The sequence below is a fragment of the Adelges cooleyi genome, unplaced genomic scaffold, assembly GCF_023614345.1.
Source record: "Adelges cooleyi isolate 19-005CV unplaced genomic scaffold, UGA_ACOO_1.1 ACOO_flye_CR_arks_rails_tigmint_CR_PRNA_247, whole genome shotgun sequence".
NCBI classification, from domain to species: Eukaryota; Metazoa; Arthropoda; class Insecta; order Hemiptera; family Adelgidae; genus Adelges; species Adelges cooleyi.
This window is the reverse complement of record NW_026095912.1, coordinates 2,357,159-2,373,276: the sequence shown is the minus strand read 5'-3', so window position 1 is coordinate 2,373,276 and position 16,118 is coordinate 2,357,159. Positions and strand designations below refer to the sequence as shown.

At 29.6% G+C, this 16,118-nt stretch overlaps 2 protein-coding genes across 2 annotated transcripts; both read right to left on the bottom strand.

Moving 5' to 3' along the window:
* Positions 1-1,560: 1,560 nt before the first annotated feature.
* LOC126837041 (cytochrome P450 4C1-like) lies at positions 1,561-6,086 on the bottom strand. The gene is made up of 10 exons (XM_050570762.1): positions 5,794-6,086; positions 4,118-4,224; positions 3,964-4,054; positions 3,693-3,884; positions 3,347-3,416; positions 3,115-3,241; positions 2,793-3,038; positions 2,147-2,315; positions 1,906-2,085; positions 1,561-1,821 (listed from the first exon to the last, which is right to left on the bottom strand). The coding sequence occupies exons 1-10, from the start codon at positions 6,017-6,019 to the stop codon at positions 1,646-1,648; spliced, it is 1,584 nt and encodes a 527-aa protein (XP_050426719.1). The 5' UTR covers positions 6,020-6,086; the 3' UTR covers positions 1,561-1,645.
* A 2,991-nt stretch (positions 6,087-9,077) lies between these two features.
* LOC126837044 (cytochrome P450 4C1-like) lies at positions 9,078-13,595 on the bottom strand. The gene is made up of 10 exons (XM_050570765.1): positions 13,331-13,595; positions 12,566-12,672; positions 12,412-12,502; positions 12,147-12,332; positions 11,699-11,768; positions 11,466-11,592; positions 11,144-11,389; positions 9,579-9,747; positions 9,338-9,517; positions 9,078-9,254 (listed from the first exon to the last, which is right to left on the bottom strand). Exons 1-10 carry the CDS (start codon positions 13,554-13,556, stop codon positions 9,079-9,081), a joined length of 1,578 nt encoding a protein of 525 aa, XP_050426722.1. The 5' UTR covers positions 13,557-13,595; the 3' UTR covers position 9,078.
* Between the last annotated feature and the right edge of the window lie 2,523 nt (positions 13,596-16,118).

The following is a 16,118-nucleotide window of genomic DNA, read 5'->3' as shown; positions in this document are numbered from 1 at the left end:
CCTCTAAGGCCCGTGCTAAAATCAAGTATATCATGATCACACAAGTTCATTCTGTACAAAACTCTATTCAGATCTATGTTAACCTATGGTATAACCATCTAAGACTCTGTAAATGTTAACGTCTGTTTAAAGATTCAACATTTTCAATACATTACAGCGACGATGGATGTCCCGTGGTGTACAATATAAAAATATCTCCTAAGGCTTTCCAAGATTAGGATTACTCTCTGCTCGATTTTCGGTATATACGTACATATATATATATATTTTTTTTTAAAGCCTAAAACGAAATGTCTTGCACTAGTGTATAACACAATAATATTATTGTTTCCGTGTAACTTTTCAGCTGACCGGAATTGGCTTTGTTCCGAAATATGTGAACACCAGTGTTATTATCTAAGCAATATTTCTATTGGCCTTAGCAATACTAAATACAAGGTCATTCACTTACTATAAGCGTCAGTTGGTTAATAAATTTCAGAAGACTTAATTAAACTTTTTGAATACTCTTACAATTGGCCCATTTTTTTTTTTATTAAAATTAATTTGCTCAGAATTTATATAATAGATAATTAATAAAATTAAATAAAAAGTATTTGATATTTACTCTAACAGCTATTGTTATAGATGAAAATTTAAGTAGGGAGAAATAGGTAAAGTGTCCTAAACAGATAATCGTCCAATGGCCATTTTAATATTAGACGGATTGAATTAAATAACCAACTAAATATTAGGTATTAACTAATTTAAATAAAAATTATTTGCTTTTATTACTATCTACTGTTTATTACTATGATTTACAGGATATGTGAGAACCTGATGTTCTAAAGTATCTTTTTTGAATGATTCTGTCCTCTACAGTGCTAAATGATTTGACCAATGATTTTCGAAAAGTGGTGTTATTTTTAAACTGGAAAAAACAATCAACTTTAAATGTCAACAAAGGTAAAACAATAATATCTTTTTGTATTCCTATTGTTTCCCATTTCATGTATATAACAACCGTTGATATTACAGACTACATTTGATACATCGCAAATTTCTGACCTAAAAAGTCAAAACAGTCATGCCCACTTATTTTATAAAATGACAATCTAAATAGTTTTTATTAGATTAATTTGTTTAATAATTATATCATTCCAATACAGTTTCTTGATCCTGCGCTAAACGGCATGTAACCATATAAGTGTCGATAGAAGATAAATTATAGAAAATGGAATGGCTAAAATACATTCTGCAGGTATAATGTGGTTTACTTAATTAATTATATTTTGACAACTTGTGCTCCATTTGTTGTGGTTTTTTTGTTGAAATAAAACGGACTTCGACAAATTAGGTCACAATTTAAAATATTTTACTATAAATAATAAGTAAAGCAATATTACAATCTTAACCATTTTTTCGTATAGCTACTCATTTTGGTTTCAAGTGTTTTTGTTTTTCATAAAAATATATAAGATAATTATTATAATCAGACATAAAAAACGTCTTTGAAATACAAAAAAAAACATATTTAGAAATACCTCAAGCTACACTCGTGATGTTATAATATTTTATACTAAAAAATATATAAATATCCCTTAACCACAACTGCTTATACATAAAAGTATATATAAGAATAACTCCTCTACAGCGACCCAGGTACTTATTTCTTATGATTTTCGAAAAGTGGTGTTAATTTTAAACTGGGCAACGAATCAGCTTTTAATACCAACTGTGTAGAAACAACAATATCTTTTTGTGTTCCCAGTGTTTCTAATTTCATGTGTCTAACAACCGTTGATAGTACCGTCTTCATTAGATACATTGCAAATTTTTGACCTGGAACAGTAATTAATTATGGTTTATAATATGTTAATCCAAATTGGTTTTGTTAGATTCATTTGTTAATTATATATATCATACCAATACAGTTTCTCGGTCCTGCGCTAAATGGTAGGTATCCATATGGGTGTCGATCGTTACACTGCTCTGGTAAAAATCTATCGGCATCAAATACTTCTGGGTTTGGATACATTGACTCGTCACGATGTAGTATATAAATCAAAACGCCTATAATACTATGTGCAGGTATTGTGTGGTTTTCTAGAATATTAATATGCTGATAACTTTAAGTCGAGTATAGAAATTAAGTTTTTAAACATACTAAGCTGTAATGGTTGATTCAGTGTCCTTGTAACACTAGGAACACTGGGGTAAAGTCTCATGGTTTCTTTTATTACTCTTTCCAATATGAACATGGATTTAAGGTCTTCCATTGTAGCATCTCGATCACTGTCACCAAATATTCCCTGAAGTTCTTCTCGGATGTTGTCCTATGAATTTCAGAAGTTATGTAAAATAGGTGATGAGTATTATTTTTACAAAAACTGTGTGACTATATTGACAGACATATAGTATCTAATTATGATTAATCAATAAAGTTAGAGATGGTATTATGGGATTAAAAATATACATAAATATAAATGTGACGAATATGCTATTATCTTAAATTCGTAGTATGTAGTAGTTTCAGTTTTTTTATTTCAACATGAACAATTAAATAATTGAATTGAATATTTTTTTATAATATTATTTATTATTTTATTACTTCGGAAATTTTAGTTGAAATTGAAATAATATTCAACAAAATTGCATATAGTATACTACTTCATTTTCTAAAAATTATGATTGAATAAATAAAAAGATTAATTATTAATAGAAGTTAACATATAAAAATGTTCATGTTTCATTTTAGATGATATATATATATATATATGATATTTATATATATCTATATATAAATTAACAACCTGGATGTTTTGATTCATGCCGATGTGAATCAATGCCATTGTCATAGCTATTGAAGAGGTATCGTGTCCTTCAAATAAAAAAGTATCTACTTCTTCCTGGACGTCAGCATCTGTCATTGAGTTTGGATGTTCTTTGGAAATTTCGATTAATAGGTCAAGGAATGATTGTACTTTTTTTCTTTCTCCAATAGTCCCGGCTATTGGGTTTTCGGAAAAATTAAGTTTTTGTTTTCTTTGTTGAATAACCTAAAGTTTGATTTGTGTTAAAAATAGAACAATGACAAGTTGCGCATGACTGTCGATAATATTGTGTTTTTATTACATTTTTACTAAATTCATGTAGTACTTTTAACGACTTATAAAATTGTCTACCCCAAGTACTGACGTTGAAAATCGTGTCGCTCCAAAGCCAACCTGTTATTATTCTTTTCTTAACTACACGACTCATTCTAGTAAAACAAAACGTTTAATTAATTTTAACTTTACATCTAGGTAAGCTTAAGCAGAGTAATAATAATATATGCAAATTACTTATATTGGTTAATTACACTTACGTTTTTATTGCTTTAACATATTCGATGGATTGTCCTTCTTGAGATCTCAAGCTCACGCCCATTATGGTTTCTATAAAATTAATCAAGTGTGGTATTATATAACCTAACAATCATCAAATATGTGATTTATGAATAATAGTATTTTGAAGGAAAATTTTACAGGATTTAAAAAAAAATTAGCTATAACTTTGTGAGAAAAATGTTATTGGTTTGTAGTGATTTAGTTATTGTGAGAAATGCATCTATCATTTACTCATCTTTAAACTAATGCCAGCGTCAGTCCTACATTAACTACATCAACACTCTCTCTCCTTCAAGGGTGTAAGTAACGCGAAACTCAACTTACCACATACAATATCTAATGCACATAGAGTTACGTGAGAGTCTATGTTGGTGACAAGTTGGTCGTTCTTTGATGCCTTGGCTAAGTTTTGCACTAAACCGTTTGCATGCTTGTTGAAAGCTGGTATATATGTTTCTAAAATTTTAAAGTGGAACGTATTGGTCAGTAGCTTTCTTCGGGTTTGCCATTTCTCATCTAGAACATTACAGTAAGTATTAATAAAATATAGCGACCGCTTAATATTCGATAAATGTCATTAGGCTATAGATCATACCGGTGCTGGTCAGAAGCCCTGTGCTCAACCAAGGTTCAAGTATACTGTATTCCGGTCCCTTGGTAATATGTTGAGTACTAGACAATAATATCTATAGCATAATAAAGCATTTTTGCTTGTATTAAGAATGAAGATTGTAGTAATTAACGTATACCTTTATGTCATCAGGATCGTTGATAAATACGTAGTCACGTATTATAGTATTCATATACACCAATGGTCCAACACTTTTAAGAACGCTGGAGAAATAGGGTAACGTATCTGAAATTTTCGGACAGTTGAGTAAAAATTACTTTTTCGACAACTGAATAATTCTTGCTATTAATTGATTTATACTAGGGACGTGAATAAAAATAACTAATTATAAATTGCTTTTCATGATTTTTACATTTGCCTGTGCCCCCAGAAACGTCGACTAAATTTGATAATTTCCACCGGGTATTGGACATTAATTTAAATCGTATTCGATCTTGTTGAGTTATAATTGTATGATACGACTGTGAACTATGAAATAAGTAACTAATATAACTGTACTACTAAAGTTATTTTTATTATTATTCTTATTATTAATATGGATATTATCCAATTACAATGCTTCACACAATATGCGTAACAGAAAACATTAACTTATGATCTAACTAAAACTTACACAAATAACAACTACAATTATAATAATTAGAGTAATAATACACGGATACAGGATATTGTTAAAAAAAGTGGGGGTGCTCATTGCCAAGAAACATCATGCTATCAATTGGGTGGTTTCTATTTTCTACCGTAATTAGTGCTCTGAGCAGGGATAATAAAAAGAGCAGATGACCTAGTGGGATAGGAAGGAATATTAAAGTTGACTTGTGAAAGTAAAGAGGGAGCATCAATACGCCCATCAATCAATTTACGCAGAAATGATAAGCTGGCCTCAACTCTCCTATTTACTAATGGGACAAGACCAAGCTTGTTTGCAACTGGTTGGTAGTCGTGTGGCTAGTGTTCAATATTTATAATAAACGAAGCACAGTTTAAAAATCGCCTTTGGACACGTTCTATAAGGTAAGAATCAACTGCAGTAAAAGGGTCCAGAAGACTGATGCATACTCTAGACGTGACCTAACGAGAGTACAGTAAATAGCCTTCAGTGAATGGGACAATTTGAACTCTTTAGACATGCGTATAACGTGACCCAGTGTTTTTAGAGCTTTACAACACATTGCTTCGATATGAGCGTGGAAATCTAGCTCGGGGGTAAATAAGACACCTAGGTCTTTTATGCTATTTACCGGCTCTAGGCTAATGCTGTTGATGGCATAGGTAAAGAAAATAGCAGACCGACACCTCATAAAGGACATTGAGTGGCACTTTTCACAGTTAAACTGCAATCCAATTGAGTTGAACCAAGTAACCAAAGCATTAAGTTCACTTTGTAGCGACTGACAGTCAGCTATTGAATTAACTCTATCAAAGACTTTCAAGTCATCGGCAAACAAGTTATTATGAAACTATTATTAAATACAATATAATAGTAAATGATTTTTAATATTAAAAAGTAATATTTATTTCCTGACTGTTTAAGACAATGATTCACAATTCAAGTAAGGAGGATAAGAAGATTACCAATTTTTTCATCCATAGTTTTTGTTAATAGTTTCTGTCTGAGTATGTTATACAATTTATTTTCGAAGGAATATTTAAAAAACGTTTTATGTTTAAAATATATTTTAATAGCCAGGGACATAAAGCAATATTTGGTCTATGCTATATCAGAACAAATCATTTTTTAATTAGGCATCTACTAATAACTGAAAAATTCTAAATATATAACAAAAATACTACCTTGAGGGCTCATACTAGAGACGAGCCATATAAAATTGATTGTTTCCAAGTAGGTTTTCGTTAAACTCGGAAGTAGAGATATTTGTTTTCTACGTTCGATCGCACGTTCGTCATAATACATTTTGTAGAATCTGCAAGTTAGTAATATGATAAGCAATAACCATATTATTATAGAAATGTTCGAAACTGAAGCCAAAGCTCCAGAGAATATGTTCAGCCAGTTCATTGCGAGAAAACTATGAATCAAAGAACTGTTAACGATGGTATGGAATCACACACTGTTGCATTCACAATATACGTTTGAACAAAAATGAATGTTAAACTCAATGTCAAAGAAAATCCAATTTTATTAAACTGCTTTAATTTAATATAAATGTAAATTATTTAAGTTTATTACTATTATACGTAATTTTCATAAATTATCATTTTACACATAAATTAAAGAAGTGATCAAATATATACAAAACTACAACTATGGGGGTTGTATGTGAACCTTACAATAGCTAATGACCATTGTAGTCGATACTTCATTAGTTAAATAAAAACAATATGCATAAATAATTATGAATAAATTTAAATTAATATTTATTTTCGAGCATCAATTCAAATTGTTTTCTCCACCTTCGTGCACACAGAAGGTCACGAAAACCCATGGAAAATAGGTTCAAGGCGTATTATCTAAAATATATCTGCAATTCAGTAGATTGTAAATTAAATTACCTATTAATTATAAACAGTGTCTTTGTATTAACGGTTTCGTGATTTTTAGTGCGCCAAATTTAACAACTAAATCATTTATATATGAATTACGGTATTATGCTTTAGAAACACAACATGAAACAAATAATATAACACCAAAAATTGTTATCAAAACAATGGAAAAATCGAATAATTTTTCAATTCAAACTCTTGTGGGTCCTGAGTATACTTCTAGCTCGAAATGCTTCACGGTCTATTATACTACAGTTACAGGACCTCCTTATGCTCTACATCTCGGCTGTAAAGTTGTACATAGATCTTATAGGTTTTTATAGTTAAAACCGTTCATGAAGTGTTATTTATTTCAGAAATGTCAACAAGGTTAATATGTCCATTGTTAATGAAGCTTCACAATATTTTTTCTGTTTTTTATAATTCCTAATTTCTATTGTTCTAAATCTTATCGCCGCCACCAAACAATAAACATATTATGTATTCACTACTGCTGGTTTTCCTTATAATGTGTATAATATCAAATTGAATTTAAATATTAATGATTGAGGAATTAAAAAATTATTCAAATATAGCTGTTATCTTCTGACCTTGTGTTATTTTTTTTTTTTTGTTTGTTTCAACTATTACCCACTTTATACATTTTAATGTACCCTAAATGTATCCTTTGCAATATCATATGGTGTTTGCTAAAAAACAGATAGGCCCGTACTGCGAAACTCAGATACCAGTCGAAAAATGTTGTTAGGTATTTATGGGATTTGTGCAGAATCCAACATGCAAACATTCTTTTTGTAGACATGTTAAATCTTAAACTTCTGACCTTTTGTTTTTTTTTTTTTGTGTGTTTCAACTATTACCCACGCTACACATTTTAATGTACCCTTAATGTATCCTTTGCTATATCAAATAATGTTTGCAAAAACACAAATCGGCCTATGTGTGACACACAAATGCCAGTCGACAAATATTATTAGGTATATATGGCATGTGTGCAACATACATGTTACCGTAAGCGTTTTGATTTTTGCTAGAGCTTTTAACCTTACATTATTACATTATAATCATAGAATATAAGAATTATACCAATAACAGCTATTGAACTATTAAAATGATCTCAATTTCTAAACCACGTAGATGTTATATATCTCTCTACTCGACATTCGGTATATACGTACATATATAAATATATATTTTTTTTTTTAAAGCCTAAAACGAAATGTCTTGCACTAGTGTATAACACAATAATATTATTGTTTCCGTGTAATTTTTCGGCTGACCGGAATAGGCTTTGTTCCGAAATATGTGAACACCAGTGTTATTATCTAAGCAATATTTCTATTGGCCTTAGCAATACTAAATACAAGGTCATTCACTTACTATAAGCGTCAGTTGGTTAATAAATTTCAGAAGACTTAATTAAACTTTTTGAATACTCTTACAATTGGCCCATTTTTTTTTTTTATTAAAATTAATTTGCTCAGAATTTATATAATAGATAATTAATAAAATTAAATAAAAAGTATTTGATATTTACTCTAACAGCTATTGTTATAGATGAAAATTTAAGTAGGGAGAAATAGGTAAAGTGTCCTAAACAGATAATCGTCCAATGGCCATTTTAATATTAGACGGATTGAATTAAATAACCAACTAAATATTAGGTATTAACTAATTTAAATAAAAATTATTTGCTTTTATTACTATCTACTGTTTATTACTATGATTTACAGGATATGTGAGGACCTGATGTTCTAAAGTATCTTTTTTGAATGATTCTGTCCTCTACAGTGCTAAATGATTTGACCAATGATTTTCGAAAAGTGGTGTTATTTTTAAACTGGAAAAAACAATCAACTTTAAATGTCAACAAAGGTAAAACAATAATATCTTTTTGTATTCCTATTGTTTCCCATTTCATGTATATAACAACCGTTGATATTACAGACTACATTTGATACATCGCAAATTTCTGACCTAAAAAGTCAAAACAGTCATGCCCACTTATTTTATAAAATGACAATCTAAATAGTTTTTATTAGATTAATTTGTTTAATAATTATATCATTCCAATACAGTTTCTTGATCCTGCGCTAAACGGCATGTAACCATATAAGTGTCGATAGAAGATAAATTATAGAAAATGGAATGGCTAAAATACATTCTGCAGGTATAATGTGGTTTACTTAATTAATTATATTTTGACAACTTGTGCTCCATTTGTTGTGGTTTTTTTGTTGAAATAAAACGGACTTCGACAAATTAGGTCACAATTTAAAATATTTTACTATAAATAATAAGTAAAGCAATATTACAATCTTAACCATTTTTTCGTATAGCTACTCATTTTGGTTTCAAGTGTTTTTGTTTTTCATAAAAATATATAAGATAATTATTATAATCAGACATAAAAAACGTCTTTGAAATACAAAAAAAACATATTTAGAAATACCTCAAGCTACACTCGTGATGTTATAATATTTTATACTAAAAAATATATAAATATCCCTTAACCACAACTGCTTATACATAAAAGTATATATAAGAATAACTCCACTACAGCGACCCAGGTACTTATTTCTTATGATTTTCGAAAAGTGGCGTTAATTTTAAACTGGGCAACGAATCAGCTTTTAATACCAACTGTGTAGAAACAACAATATCTTTTTGTGTTCCCAGTGTTTCTAATTTCATGTGTCTAACAACCGTTGATAGTACCGTCTTCATTAGATACATTGCAAATTTTTGACCTGGAACAGTAATTAATTATGGTTTATAATATGTTAATCCAAATTGGTTTTGTTAGATTCATTTGTTAATGAATTTATCATACCAATACAGTTTCTCGGTCCTGCGCTAAACGGCAGGTATCCATATGGGTGTCGATCGTTACACTGCTCTGGTAAAAATCTATCGGCATCAAATACTTCTGGGTTTGGATACATTGACTCGTCACGATGTAGTATATAAATCAAAAAGCCTATAATACTATGTGCAGGTATTGTGTGGTTTTCTAGAATATTAATATGCTGATAACTTTAAGTGGAGTATAGAAATTAAGTTTTTTAACATACTAAGCTGTAATGGTTGGTTCAGTGTTCTCGTAACACCAGGAACACTGGGGTAAAGTCTCATGGTTTCTTTTATTACTCTTTCCAATATGGACATAGATTTAAGGTCTTCCATTGTAGCATCTCGATCACTGTCTCCAAATATTCCCCGAAGCTCTTCTCGGATGTCGGCCTATAAATGTCACCGGTTATATAAAACAGGTGATAAGTGTTTTTTTTTCGATAGATATTATTTTTAATGTTAAAACTCATTATAGTTTGTATGAAATATTGAAAGAAAAAAAAGTGGAAAAGGAAGTGTACAATTTGACCAAGATTCGAGAAAAGAGGTCCAGGGATTTTCAGAATGTGTGGTGTATAAAAGGCGAAGATGAAGAAGTGCTAAGAAAAAGGTGATAGAAAAGAGAATACGGAGTGAGACTACAATATCGAAGAATCAATTTGGGTTTATGCCAGGGAAACAACAGTGGAAACATAAGTGATTCATAATTTTGTATGAATCGGTGGTGCAAAAAAATGGTGGGTATGATGAGGATGTGAAAAATAGAATAAATTGTGAATGAATGACGCGTATGGGAGCGTCGGGGGTATTGTGTGACAGGAGGATGCCTATTAAGGTGAAAGTAATTATTTGTAGGTCGGTAGTGAGGCAAGCAATGTTATATGGGTCAGAACCTTGAGCAGTTGATAAGAAAACTAAACAGAAAATGATTGTAGTGGAAATGAGAATGTTAAGATGGATAAGTGGATTGACTAAGGAAGATAGAATAAGAAATCAATACATTAGGGAGAGTCTATGGGTTGTATCTATTGTGGAGAAAATGAAAGAGAATAGGCTGAGATGGTTTGTTCATGTTATGAGAAGAGTGATAAGAATTATGAAGATGAATATAGAGGGAAACAGAGGAAGAGGAAGACTAAAGAAAAGATGGACTAGATTATGATATGAGGATAGCGGGAGTGTATGAACAAGATGGAGAACACCGAGCACTATGGAGGTGTAGGACTAGGGTGCCCGACCCCCTGTAATTGAGAGTGTAAGGCGAAGAAAAAGGAGAAGACAATAATTTTAAAGAACTGTGAGGCTATATAAAAATGCATACAATATCTAATTGTGATTAATTAATAAATTTAAAGATGGTATTATGGGATTAGGTAAATATCTATTATACTATTTGGTAAAAATCTACATAAGAATAAATGAAGGAAATTTGCATTATCCTAAATTCATAGTAGTAGTTTAGTTTTTTTTTTCACTATCAAAAATTAACTAATTTAATTGAATAATTTTTTCATTAGTATTTAATATATTACTTTGAAATCTTTGGTTGGAAATGAAATATAATCTACAAAATTGCCTTAACTTCAAGACTTATAATACTTTAGCACCTAAAAAATGCTTTAAACTATGTTTAATAAATAGAAAGATTAACTATTAAAAAATAATTTGTAAAATATTGACCAAAAATTAGTGAATAAATGAAAAGATTAATTATTAATAATAGTTCACATAAAAAAATTGTCATATTTCATTTCAGATAATATATATTTATAGATATACTAAGCACCTGGATGTTTTGATTCATGCCGATGTGAATTAATGCCATTGTCATAGCTATTGAAGAGGTATCGTGTCCTTCAAATAGAAAAGTATCTACTTCTTCCTGAATGTCAGCATCTGTCATGGAGTTTGGATGTTCCTTGGAAATGCCGATTAATAGGTCAAGGAATGAATATACTTTTTTTCTGTCTTCCTTAGTCCCGGCTATTGGGTTTTCGGAAAAATTAAGTTTTTGTTTTCTTTGTTGAATAACCTAAAGTTTGATTTGTGTTAAAAATAGAACAATGACAAGTTGCGCATGACTGTCGATAATATTGTGTTTTTATTACATTTTTACTAAATTCATGTAGTACTTTTAACGATTTATAAAATTGTCTACCCCAAGTACTGACGTTGAAAATCGTGTCGCTCCAAAGCCAAACTGTGAATACTCTTTTCATAGTTAAATGACTTACACTTGTAAAACAAAACATTTAATTAATCTTAATTTTACACTTGGGTAAGCTTAAGCAGAGTAATAAATGTAATTTATACAAATAACTTTTTGCTTGATTACACTTACGTTTTTACTGCTTTAACATAGTCAATGGATTGTCCTTCTTGTGATCTCACGTTGACACCTAGCATTGTTTCTGTAAAATAAATCAAGAGCGGTATATTTTAATTTTACAATCATCAAATATATGATTTCAGAATGATAGTATTTTGAAGTAAAACTTCTTTACAATGGGTACGAACAACTATAGTGGGACGGATTATGGTGGGGTTGGGGCATAGTTATTGATGAAAAATGTTATTGGTATGCAGTGATTAAATTTTTGTAAGAAATACATCTATAATTCTTTTTCGGAAATCATAAACTACTCTTCATTAAATTAATGCCAGCGTCACTCCTCATTTCTTTAACCAATTATATCACTGTCACCAGACATAGGTGACTTTATTTATTGTTACACCTATGTTTTAAAAAAATACCATCAATAAAATCAATAAACAGAAGAGCAACTTACCGCATACAATATCTAATGCGCATAGAGTCACGTGCGAGTGTAAGTCAATTTCATTGTTTTTCGATGCCTTGGCAAGGCTTTGCACTAAACCGTTTGCATGATGGTTAAAAGCTGGTATATATGATTCTAAAATTTTGAAGTGGAATGTATTAGTCAGTAGCTTTCTTCGCGTTTGCCATTTCTCGTCTAAAACATTACAATATTTAATAATAAAATATAGCGACCGCTTAATATTCGATGTAGACATTTAGGCGATAGATCATACTAGTGCTAGTCAGAAGCCCTTTTTTCAACCAGGGCTCGAGCATCCTGTATCCCGGTCCTTTGGTAATATGTTGAGTACTAGACAATAATATCTATAGCATAATAAAGCATTTTTTCTTGTATTAAGAATGAAGATTGTTGTAACTAACGTATACCTTTATGTCATCGGGATCGTTGATAAGTACGTAGTCGCGTATTATAGTATTCATATGCACTAATGGTCCTATATTTTTAAGAACTCTGGTGTAATAGGGTAACAAATCTGAAATTTTCAGACAGTTGAGTAATTACATTTTCGACAACGGAATAATTTTTGATAATAATTGATTTATACTAAGGACGTGAATAAAAATAACTAATTATATGATACTAATTATATGAACTAATTATATTATTTTTCATGATTTTTACATTTGCCTGTGACCCCAGAAACGACGACTAAATTTGATAATTTCCACCGGGTATTGGACATTAATTTAAACCGTATTCAATCCTGTTGAGTTATAATTGTATGATTTGACTTACCTACTACAGTGAATTATGAAATAAGTACCTACTATAACTGTACTACTCAAGTTATTAAGAAACTATTATTTAATACAACATAATGGTAAATGATTTTCAATATTAAAAAGTAATAAATATTTCCTGACTATTTAAGACAATGATTCACAATTCAAGTAAGGAGGGTAAGAAGAATACCACTTTTTTATCTATAGTTTTTGTTAATAGTTTCTGTCTGAGTATGTTATACAATTTATTTTCGAAGGAATATTTAAAAAACGTTTTATGTTTAAAATATATTTTAATAGCCAGGGACATAAAGCAATATTTGGTCTATGCTATATCAGAACAAATCATTTTTTAATTAAGCATCTACTAATAACTGAAAAATTCTAAATATATAACAAAAATACTACCTTGAGGGCTCATACTAGAGACGAGCCATATAAAATTGATTGTTTCCAAGTAGGTTTTCGTTAAACTCGGTAGTAGAGATATTTGTTTTCTACGTTCGATCGCACGTTCGTCATAATACATTTTGTAGAATCTGCAAGTTAGTAATATGATAAGCAATAACCATATTATTATAGAAATGTTCGAAACTGAAGCCAAAGCTCCAGAGAATATGCTCAGCAAGTTCATTGCGAGAAAACTATGGATCAAAGAACTGTTAACGATGGTATGGAATCACACACTGTTGCATTTACAATATACGTATGTACAAAAATGAATGTTAAACTCAATGTCAAAAAAAACCCAATTTTAATTAACTGCAATATTTTAATATAAATGTAAATTATTTAAATTTACTACTATTATACATAATATTCATAAATTATCATAATACACAAAATTTAAAATAGAGATCAAATATATGTAAAACTATAACTATGGAAAAAAACTGTTAATCAAACTTATTGTTAAATATATAGTAAAGATATAAAATCTACTTGAACCCTAAATCATAAAAATTATACACTTGTTGCGTACACGTGTATAATTTTTATGGTTTAGTGCTCAAGTAGATTTTATATCTTTACTATAACTATGGGGGTTGTATGTGAACCTTACAATAGCTAATGACCATTGTAGTCGAAAAAATCAAATAATTTTTCAATTCAAACTCTTGTGTATTGTATGGGCAGTCCTGAGTATTCTTCTAACTCGAAATGCTTAATGGTCTATTATACTACAGCTAGAGTACCTCCTTATGCTCTACTACTCGGCTGTAAAGTTGTATATAGATCTTATAGGTTTTTATAGTAAAAACCGTTCATAAAGCGTGTTATTTATTTCAGAAATGTTAACAAGGTTAATATGTCCATTGTTAAGGAAGTTTCACAACTATGTTTTTTATTATTCCTAATTTTTATTGTTCTAAATCGTATCGCCGCCACCAAACAATAAGCATATTATGTAATAATCACCGCAATTTTTCACTATTTCCCTTATAGTGTGTATAAAATAAATTGAATTTAAATATGAATAATTAAGTACAAATGAAAGTATTATTCAATTATAGCTGTAACTTAAAACTTCTGACATTGTGTATTTGTTATTTGTGTTTCGACTTTTTTGTTTTTTATAATTCCTAATTTCTATTGTTCTAAATCGTATAGCCGCCACCAAACAATAAACATATTAAGTATTCACTACTGCTAGTTTTCCTTATAATGTGTATAATATCAAATTGAATTTAAATATTAATGATTAAGGAATTAAAAAATAATTCAAATATAGCTGTTATCTTCTGACCTTGTGTTATTTTTTTTTTTTTTTTGTGTGTTTCAACTATTACCCACTTTATACATTTTAATGTACCCTAAATGTATCCTTTGCAATATCATATGGTGTTTGCTAAAAAACAGATAGGCCCGTACTGCGAAACTCAGATACCAGTCGAAAAATGTTGTTAGGTATTTATGGGATTTGTGCAGAATCCAACATGCAAACATTCTGTTTGTAGACATGTACTCCTAATTAAAGGAATTAATTCCAAGGAGAAGGCTGAGGGATGCTCAACACATAGCTTCAGTCGAAATTGTCAACAAAAGATTCTTAAAATAAAAAAAAAAATGAATTTAGTATATTAAACTTTACCGTAAGAGTTTTGATGTTTGATAGAGCTTTTAACCGTAAATTATTACCATACGTGTACAATCATAGAATATAAGAATTATACCAATAACAGCTATTGAACTATTAAAATGATTTTAATTTCTAAACCACGTAGATGTGTATAACTATGTTCTGTTATACTAGTGTGACTTACAGAATACCTCTGAGACCAGTGCTAAAATCAAGTGTATTATGATCGCACAAACTCATTCTGTACAAAACTCTATTAAGATCTATGATAACCTATGGTTTAACCATCTGGAAGTCAGTAAATGTTAACGTCTGTTTTAACATTCAATATTTTCATTACATTACAGCGACGATGAATGTCCCGTGGTGTACAATATAAAAATATTTCCTAAGGCTTTCCAAGATTAGGATTACCTTTACTCTCTGCTCGATTTTCGGTAAATACGTACATATAAATATATATAAATATATATATATATAGATATATAGTTTTTTGAAAGTTTCTGTCCTCTACAGTACTAAATGATTTGACCCATGGTTTTCGAAAAGTGGTGTTATTTTTAAACTGGAAAAAACAATCAACTTTATTATGCCAACAAAGGTAAAACAATAATATCTTTTTGTGTTCCTACTGTTTCCCATTTCGTGTATCTAACAACCGTTGATATTACAGACTACATTTGATACATCGCAAATTTCTGACCTAAAAAGTCAAAACAGTCATTCCCACTTATTTTATAAAATGACAATCTAAATAGTTTTTATTAGATTAATTTGTTTAATAATTATATCATTCCAATTCAGTTTCTTGATCCTGCGCTAAACGGCATGTAACTATATAGTTGTCGATAGAAGATAAATTATAGAAAATGGAATGGCTAAAATACATTCTGCAGGTATAATGTGGTTAACTTAATTAATTATATTTTGACAACTTGTGCTCCATTTGTTGTGTTTTTTTTGTTGAAATAAAACGGACTTCGACAAATTAGGTCACAATTTAAAATATTTTACTATAAATAATAAGTAAAGCAATATTACAATCTTAACCATTTTTTTTGTATAGCTACTCATTTTGGTTTCAAATGTTTTGTTTTTCATAAAAATATATAAGAT

Excerpts from the sequence above, each read along its gene's own strand:
- LOC126837041 (XM_050570762.1), bottom strand. The coding sequence starts at position 6,019 with ATGAACTGGCTGAACATATTCTCTGGAGCTTTGGCTTCAGTTTCGAAC. Across the intron at positions 3,039-3,114 it reads TACATGAATTTAGTAAAAAT|GTTATTCAACAAAGAAAACA; the intron begins GTAATAAAAACA and ends ATCAAACTTTAG. Across the intron at positions 2,086-2,146 it reads GAATCAACCATTACAGCTTA|AAAACCACACAATACCTGCA; the intron begins GTATGTTTAAAA and ends TTAATATTCTAG.
- LOC126837044 (XM_050570765.1), bottom strand. The coding sequence starts at position 13,556 with ATGAACTTGCTGAGCATATTCTCTGGAGCTTTGGCTTCAGTTTCGAAC. Across the intron at positions 11,593-11,698 it reads TATGTTAAAGCAGTAAAAAC|TGTAAGTCATTTAACTATGA; the intron begins GTAAGTGTAATC and ends TTGTTTTACAAG. Across the intron at positions 9,255-9,337 it reads AGGACCGAGAAACTGTATTG|GTCAAAAATTTGCAATGTAT; the intron begins GTATGATAAATT and ends TTACTGTTCCAG.